General features: G+C 35.6%; 1 protein-coding gene across 8 annotated transcripts in view; it reads right to left on the bottom strand.

Annotated features, from left to right (window-relative positions):
- Positions 1-1,893: 1,893 nt before the first annotated feature.
- The window catches only part of Sh3glb1 (SH3 domain containing GRB2 like, endophilin B1), a 31,237-nt gene continuing 24,191 nt past the window's right edge, over positions 1,894-8,939 (bottom strand). For 4 of the 8 annotated variants that reach the window (XM_042692242.1, XM_042692244.1, XM_042692246.1 and 1 more), the window contains 4 exons: positions 7,420-7,509; positions 6,833-6,933; positions 3,396-3,624; positions 1,894-2,975 (listed from right to left, as the gene is read on the bottom strand). In XM_042692242.1, coding sequence (XP_042548176.1) covers positions 2,868-2,975; positions 3,396-3,624; positions 6,833-6,933; positions 7,420-7,509 — 528 coding nt within the window. In that variant the 3' untranslated portion in view covers positions 1,894-2,867. The remainder of the gene's footprint in view (positions 2,976-3,395; positions 3,625-6,832; positions 6,934-7,419; positions 7,510-8,939) is intronic. The other 4 variants (XM_042692243.1, XM_042692245.1, XM_042692247.1 and 1 more) reach the window with 1 other exon arrangement.

The following is an 8,939-nucleotide window of genomic DNA, read 5'->3' as shown; positions in this document are numbered from 1 at the left end:
ATTTGTTTAAACAACTCTGAACTGCACCATGAAATAAAAAGCTTCCCAAGCTTTCTTTTTACTTCCTATGCCTAAGAACATTCTCAGGCTTTTACCTGAGTAAAAACTAAACTATGGCATTAAGCCCAAACCAAAATAAAACAAAAATCCAACCCACCAACCAAAACCCCACTAAAATGAAAATGCAACAAACATAAGAACAAGCTCTCTTACTAGGGTGAATCTGTGGTAGGACAAAGGTACAAGAAGCCTTTGAACCTATTTTAATAGCACATTAATGTGTTACTACAACACACTTTAACAATAAACCATATTTCTCTGATGGAAGGCAGACATTTCTAATAAAGAATTTATGCTGTGGTAGGGTTAAACATGAATTTGGGTCTGATTTAAAGAACGTGGAGGGGATAGAACTGAAAGGGAACAAGCAGAGCACAGACAGAAGAAGAGGTCCTTCTGATCCACAGTTGATAACAAGGCCCCTGGTCTGGGTAGGTAACTAAGTCACAGGGACTGACAAGGGGAAATTAGTATTTACAGAATGTGTCTACTGTGTGCCAAGGCTTTACCAAAAGCACACTAGCACAAAATAACATTTGCTGTATAATATTCTAGCAGCCTTAAGGTGCATAATTATCTAAGTTTGCTTATAAAGAAGTAGCACTCACATATCTGCATTGAAGCTCAAAAGAGCACAGTATATGAGGAAGGCTGGGTATGAATTCAGACCATTCACTCCATTATCTGCATTTTCTCCTTGTTTCTACACTTTCTATAAACCTGATTTAAAGTTGCTATTTGATATGAATTTTTATGAACTTATATAATAAATGGAGATCTATGTTGTTTAAAATTTCCTTTCCAGGGGCTGGGAAGGTGGCTCAGTGGTAGAGCACTTGCCTTGCATGCCAGAGGCCCTGGGTTTGATTCCTCAGCACCACATAAGAAAAAAGCCGGAAGTGGCGCTGTGGCTCAAGTGGTAGAGTGCTAGCCTTGAGCTGAAGAGCTGAGGGACAGCGCCCAGGCCCAGAGTTCAGGCCCCACGACTGGACCAAAAAAAAAAAAAAAAAAAAATTTCCTTTCCAAATGGGGAGAAGCTCTATTCATTTGGTTTTATAGAAAAGTAATAGCTTTTGAGGTTGAGTATAATTCACAGTATGAATCAAACTTCTTGTATAATTTTAAAAAATCATACAAGAAGTTTTCTATAGCACAGAAATAAGTTTTAGGCTGTGAATTAAATTATTTAGATGCTTACCAAGTTCTTAAAAACTCAGATATTTTAAGTATTTATTTATTTTTCCTGGTACTGGAGTTTAAACTTAGGCCCTCACACTTATTCAATCTTGCTTGCTCAGGTGGTAGTCTAACACTTTAGCCACAGCTCCAGCCTGGCTTTTTTCTGTTTCTATCCAGGCTGGCTTCAAGCATGGATCTTAGCGTCCTAAGTACGTAGGAGTACAGGTATAAGCCAAAAGAACTCAGCATAAATACTCAGCATTTTGAAATCTAAACAGTCTTCTGTCCTCAGATCTGAGTTAGGGATTCCTAACACAGGATAATACCTTCTGTTTCTTCAACATAATACAACAAATCTTGATACAGAATAATTGTTTTCCTAATCTTTAAACTCTGCAGGGGCAAGAACTATATGCATCTTGTTTATAATATAGTGGAACAACAAAGTAGCTGACTCTTAACAAATGTTTCTTGAATGAATATGAGAAGTCCTAATACAGGAAGAAAAAAGTTCATAATGCTAATTTATAGCAACCACTGATTCATACCAATATCCCAAATGACAATTCTCTGGCTCCACATTTGTCACTAATAATTTCAATAGTGTGCTCTTCATAACCAGAGATCCTAACCAAGGAAGCTTACATTCACTAATAAAATTTCAAAGTTTTATTAGTGAGCTAGAAGGAAACAAGTAAAATTTTTATGTAGGTGTAAATTATTCCATAGTGAATATAGCTGTATTAATATTTTATACAGATTTTGTTCAATAAATCTTTTCTGTAGTAGTACAGCATATTATTAATGGATCTTATTCTGATTACTCATTAAATATTGCTTTGTGCCAACTGAATAATCTAAAATGGTAACTATATTAGAGAATTAAAGGAATGCTTTTCAAGACTAATTTAATTTAAAAGAACCTATTCACAAGCGTTCAAAAAAACCCCTAAGCTCAAAACAAACAAAAAAAGAAAGAAAGAAAGAAAGAAAGAAAGAAAGAAAGAAAGAAAGAAGGAAAGAAAGAAGGAAAGAAAGGAAGGTATCTCCCCAGTATGCTCAACCTATTAAAAGCACAGTATTGAAATAATTTATTTCTGCTGGGCTCAAGGTAAAAATGATTTAACTGAATTTGTTTTTGGACGCATTCAAAAACATTATTTTTCACAAAAGAGATTTCTATCTTAGAGCATTTTAAAAACCAAAAGTTGAAAACAAATTTTAACTGAATTCTTTGGCTATTAATTATCCCTAGTAAATGAGCCAATGATATCAAATTCACAATAAATTTATTTTACATAAAAGAAAAGCTTGCTGTTAATGAAAAATTTAGTAGAAAACAATTCTTCTGCTTCAAGTTGGAGCTCAAAAGTAGAGTTGTATATTAATGAAACTTCAGTAGAAAGAGACTTTTATAAGAAAACATTTGTGGCATGAAAATTCTAATGTAAATTGTGTAATGAAATATTTACCATGCAATTTTATTAGCAGAAAGAATAATTTCTAATGGCTGTTTTTTTTTCAATCTCTTAAGACATTAACATGGACGATACTTAAATCTGCTTTATTTAGAATTACTTGTATATAAATATGGTGTCATGATGGGTAATCTTTCTTAGTCTCCCTATTTAATTGAGCAGTTCTAAGTAGGTAATTGGCACCTTGCCCTTCTGATTTCCTCTTTCCCCCATTAGCCAGTCTGAATCCATTCCAATGATACTGAACACAGTGATCACCTACAAAATAAAAATTTCAAGTAATTAACTATACTAAAAAATAAACACATACCAAAAAAAGACTGATATTTAACTTCTCTAAACTGTTATTGTTAAATAACTTTAACATTATCAATTGTGCTGATAAAGAATTTTATTGGATGGAGATTTATATACAACTACTCAGCAGTTAAAAGTTTAAAGTATTTCTGTGACATTCTATGATAAATAACAAAATCTTATGTCTATATAAATATCTGAAATCTATGAAATACTTGTGATAAACTATTTCCAGATAAGTAACAAGAAATGTCTTTTTTTCTTTACTTATGGTACTGGGGTTTGAACTCAGAGACTTATATAGGCACTGGAGCCTTATCTTCAGCCCTTGAACCTGCATTTTATAATATCTGTTACATATATTTCACCCACATTACCCACCTCATCCGCCAAAAGTGATAGTTCGGTACTGTTTGCAGCATCATAATCGTAGAGAACCCTGGCCTTCCTGCTGCCACTTGACTCTTTAAGGTCACTGATGTTAGGAGAGGAGATTACTAGGCCACTTGTTGAAGCCATGGCAGAAGAACCAATCACATTTGGTAAAGCAGATGGCACAGGTGTCCCAGCATTGTGATTGTTGTTACAAAGATAACTGGAAGGAAAACTGCTGAAAAGAAAACAGCCATTTACTAATTTCCAAGCGGTTAAAGCTTCTCACTATCACCACTGGGTGGCACTGTCTGCTCACTACCAATCTCAACTGAAAGAATTTACAGATGCTTTTAATTTAATACTGTAATGACAAAGTGTGTGTCTGGCTTCCTCATCTTTCTTGGGCCAGTTAGAGACAATTTAAGTTGTATTTAAATATAAATCCTTAAAAGTTTGTTTCAAAATTGTCTTTAATACTTTAGATTTTTTTTTTGGGGGGGGGGGGAGTCCGGTCGTGGGGCCTGAACTCTGGGCCTAGGTGCTGTCCCTCAGCTTTCAGCTCAAGGCTAACACTCTACCACTTGAGCCACAGCGCCACTTCTGGCTTTTTTTGTCTGCTTATGTGGTGCTGAGGAATTGAACCCGGAGCCTCATGCATGCAAGGCAAGCGCTCTACCACTGAGCCACCTTCCCAGTCCCCAATACTTTATATTTTTAAGTGGCTATTTCCTCCACCCCCGAAGATGGTTTATCCTTAAAACACTGTTAAGAACTCCTATTAGAATGTATTATTATCTGTCTCCTCTCTTTATTAACTGTTTAAAAAAATTAATGAAAAGCTACATATTACAAGTTTTCCTAAATCACATTCAAGTGGTATAACTATAATGAAAATGAATACAAGAGTAAATAGGAAAATACAGAAACACTACTTTTATTTTATTTTTGCCAGTCCTGGGGCTTTAACTCAGGAGGGCCTGGACACTGTCCCTGAGATTCTTTGGCTCAAGGCTAGGATTCTATCACTTGATCCACAACACTATTTCTGGCTTTTTCTGTTTATGTGGTACTGAGGAATTGAACCCAGGGCTTCATGCATGCTAGGTAGTCAGGAGGTTGAGATCTAAGAATCATGTTTCAAAGGCAGCCTCAGTAGAGAAGTCATTGAGATTCTCAACTCCAATTAACTACCAAAAAGCTGGAAGGTGAGCTGTGGTTCAAGTGGTAGAGAACTAGCCTTGAACACAAAAGTTCAGGACTCACTCAGCACTCAGGCCCTGAGCTGAAGTCCTAGGACAGACACAAAAATCCACATACAAAAAAAATAACAACAAGCTACCATGTTATTAGGTGATTGTAGAGCCTCAAAACGGCTCTACAATACTACTTGGCAATTTATATTCTCTAGTCCATTCACTTTCTGTTCTTCCTTAAATCCCAGAAATTCTCCCAACTTATGCTCAGTTGATGAGTTTGATGATTTTTAACTGAAAAGAAAAAGACTTTTGAAACAATTTTTTTTGCTGCCAGTACTGGGGCTTGAGCTCAGGGCCTGGTACTCTCCCTTAGCTTTTTTTGTTCAAGGCAACTCTCTACAACTTAAGCCACAGTTCCACTTCTAGCATTTTGCTGGTTCGTGGGAGACAAGACTCTCTTGGATTTGTTTGCCTTGCCTGGTTTCAAAGTGGGATCCTCAGATTTTAGCCTCTTGTGTAGGTAGGATTACAGGCAAGAACTACTGATTCCTTGCCTTGAAACGATTCATCTTATTTCCTCTCAATTACCATGAATCACTCTTCTGCTTTAATTGTTCTATAAATCCAAACCTGCTTGCCATACTTAAGACCATAGCATACATGGATAGTATGACTTTTCTTAACTACTCTAGACTCATCAACTGCCCTAATCCTTAACTTCATAATATGTCATAATGAGCTACTACATTTTCTTTCCTCTAGCCTTTTTGTAAACAGGTTCCTAGTTTGTATGGAATATTCCTGCCCCCCCCTTTTTTATCTAGAGTACTACTAAAAAACTTCCATCTAGAAAATTTTGCCAGACACTTCTGACTCACAGATGTCCTTAAGCATTTTGCCCTTCTTATACTTTTCCACTTATTGGATGTTCTATATACCTAAGACTTATGCTTCTACCTAGACTTTTAATTGTTTTGAGAATGGAGACCAATCTGATTTTTATTATTTCCAGTTTCACCTTATGAGTGCCATAAAGGCAAGCACCTTGGCATTCTTTGCTTGCTAATTTAACTGTAAAATATAAAACAGTGCTTGGCATATTGTTAAGTATTCCATAAACATCTGATGAATGATTGAGTTAAATACTTTACAAACTATCATTTTATTTTAAAATATATTAACAGCTAGGTACCAGTGGCTCATCCCTATAATCCTAGATTCTCAAGAGGCTGATATCAGAGGATTGATGTTTGAAGCTAACTTGGGTCGAAAAGTTTTCAAGACTTCATATCCATTTAACAAGAATAAAGAAAAAGGCTGGGCCAGAGGCATATTTCAAGTGGATAAGTGCTAACCATGAGCAATCAAGGTGAGAAAGATCAAGAGGCACTGAGTTCAAACCCTGAAGATACACACATATATTAGTATATTGAAACAAGCATGTCAGTGTGTCAGAGGTTTTATAGAATATTCTATAATAAGCAAGTAATTAACAAATTTAAATTAGTTTACTTTTTTTTTTTTTTTAAGGTCATGGAGCCTGGGTGCTGTCCCTCAGCTCTTCAGCTTAAGGCTAGTACTCCTACCATTTGAGCCACAGTGTCACTTTCGGCTTTTTTTCTTTTTCTGCTTATGTGGTGCTAAGGAATCAAACCCAGGGCCTCATGTATGCAAGGCAAGCACTCTACCACTGAGCCATCTTCCCAGCTCCAAATTAATTTACTTTTAAGCATCAATGTAGCTACTTCTTCCTTAGCAGAAAATATCCAACAGGAAGAGAAAAGAGAAACAACAAACATCTTTCAGCCTGGGCACTGTTCCTCAGCTCTTCAGCTAAAGGTGAGCGCTCTACCACTTGAGCCACAGCGCCACCTTATTTTCTGGTGGTTTATTGGAGATAAAGTCTCAAAACTTTCCTGGACGTACTGGCTTTGAACTACGATCCTCAGATCTCAGCCTCCTGAATAGCTAGGATTATAGGTGTGAGCCACTGGCACCTGGCTTCAAGTATTTTTAAATATGATACTAAACAGATACTCAAATTATCTTCTTGTCACTTGTTAAATCCTTATGTGCCAGAAAACCTCAAAATGTTTTATTACTTAAGAAGCTTGACAATTATTATAAAAATACAATACTTTATACACTAATAAAAACCTTTAATTTTTCAAATCCTCATCTTTATATATTAGTTCATATACATAAGTTTCTTATCAGGACTTTTATATGAGAAAAGGAAATGTCCACCTTCCCAGTTGTTTTTGGAGGTCTAACATGTACTGGTAACACTGGGCATAGTAAGTCATCTGAGCTTCTACAAAGTCATTCAGACAGCGGAGATGATGGGCCTGTAAAGGAAAAGTTACAGTCAGTTCTTAGCAGCTCTTAAGGGGCAAGGGACAGTCAGAAGACAACACTGCAATAAGACTCATGTACCTAGCATCTTATTATAAGGCTTATTAGGATTGACCCTGGTGAACAGTTCCAGTAACCAAGTTTGCTTAGTCAATAAAAAGCCAAAAAGACAATTTGGTAAGGTTTGGAGAAGTGATGAGTTATAGCCAAAAAAAACTTTAAATATTTCTTCATATATCTTTGAAAATGCCAGTTTAAATTTCCTAGATAAGTGACTGAAAAGCAAGTTCAGTTTTTTTACTCTCTACACAGTTTTAGAATTATCAGTCCTTTTTTTATTTGCTTGCTTGTATGAGATGGGGTCTTAGTATAGTTCAGACTGACGGTGAATTCACAGCCCTCCTGCCCTGGCCTCCCAGGTACTACATCAAAATGAAGGTGTTTTGCTCCAAATGAAATTCCAGTGAATAAATACTTACATGTGTACTGCTGATTCCTTCTAGCAGAAGTCTGGTAATTTCTGCTTGACGATCAAATTCACTTTGAGTTATTCTTACTTCCTGTTCAGACTTAAATTAGGAAACAGTTTTAGAATCTCATTAGAAGACTTACCTATTTTATTTACTCATTTAGATTGTTAAAATTCACCAAATCACAAATTATATCGAGTAATTTCAGATTCTGCTTAGGATCTAAATTGCTCTATGATTTCTAGACTTTACCTTTTCTGAATCACTCAGCCACAATACAGTGATTCCTTACCAGCATTTGACTCAAAAGAATCAATGCCAAAGTTTAATGTTGTTCTCATAAAACCCTAGAAAACTTTAGACAATATACTTTCAAGTATCTAGTTTGCTAATTTTTTTTTTTTTACAAAATCTCAGGATTGTATATAATCTCATTGTTTTGTATATAAAATAATTGTCAAATACCTCTTAATTACTACTTTTTTTTTGTCGGTTGTGGGCCTGAACCCTGGGCCTGGGTGCTGTCCCTCAGCTCTTCAGCTCAAAGCTAGCACTCAATCTTCCACTTGAGCCACAGCACCACTTCCAGCTTTTTTCTTTTTGCTTATGTGGTGCTGAGGAATCGAACCCAGGGCCTCATGCATGCAAGGCAAGCACTCTACCACTGAGCCACCTTCCCAGCCCCTTAATTACTACTTTTTTTTACTTCAAAAGTAGTCTTCAATTTGATTTCTACCCTCTTGTGACCAAACACTTAAATGCTATAGTTCTTAGGTTACTCCAAAGAATTCTTTGTCCTATATTTTAAAATTTCTAAACTATACATCAAATAGGCATTAAGCAGAAATACTACCTGTCAAGATAACTGGTACTTAACTAGTTAATCCAGGCTGTATGACAGTATACCACGAGTTAAGCATACAGTAAGATTTCTCTTAAGATGTGACTTGTAAAATGGACAAGAATCTGTTGGTTTATAACATCAGAATTATATATATATAAATTTTTGCTGTAATAATTTTTGTTATTGCCATCTATATCTTTATGGGCCTAAGTCTGAAATATTCCAGGAAGATGAAATTTTTTAATTTATACAATTTCAAATTATAAAAATTCCAACTATAAAATGCCAGAAGACCATAGAAAAACTCTTCAAATCCATTTTGACATATTTGCTTATGTAACTATATAATATAAACATTCATTTCATGATTATTTACAGCTACTTCCAAAACTTGTAGAAGGTGCAATATCAAGTCAGATACATATTTTTGGGGTCAGGGCGTGCCTATCCACAAAAGGGAAGACACTAGAGGTTTTCCTGTTTTAACTTATTTCTCTGTTCTCTTCATGCTAAGAGGGAAGTTCAGGAGGAAATCAGAAGCCAGGATGGAAACAAACTAAATTGGTCAAAATATTCACAAATGGTGATGAGAGCTTAAGAATTTCACAAAGAATTTCCAAGTCACGGAAACAATAGCTCAATAACCTATGCAAGAAACAGACTATAACCAGCAATCCTACTACTA

Source organism: Dipodomys spectabilis, unplaced genomic scaffold (assembly GCF_019054845.1).
Source record: "Dipodomys spectabilis isolate Male_0828 unplaced genomic scaffold, ASM1905484v1 ptg000148l, whole genome shotgun sequence".
NCBI lineage: Eukaryota > Metazoa > Chordata > Mammalia > Rodentia > Heteromyidae > Dipodomys > Dipodomys spectabilis.
This window is presented reverse-complemented; position numbering and strand designations above follow the sequence as displayed.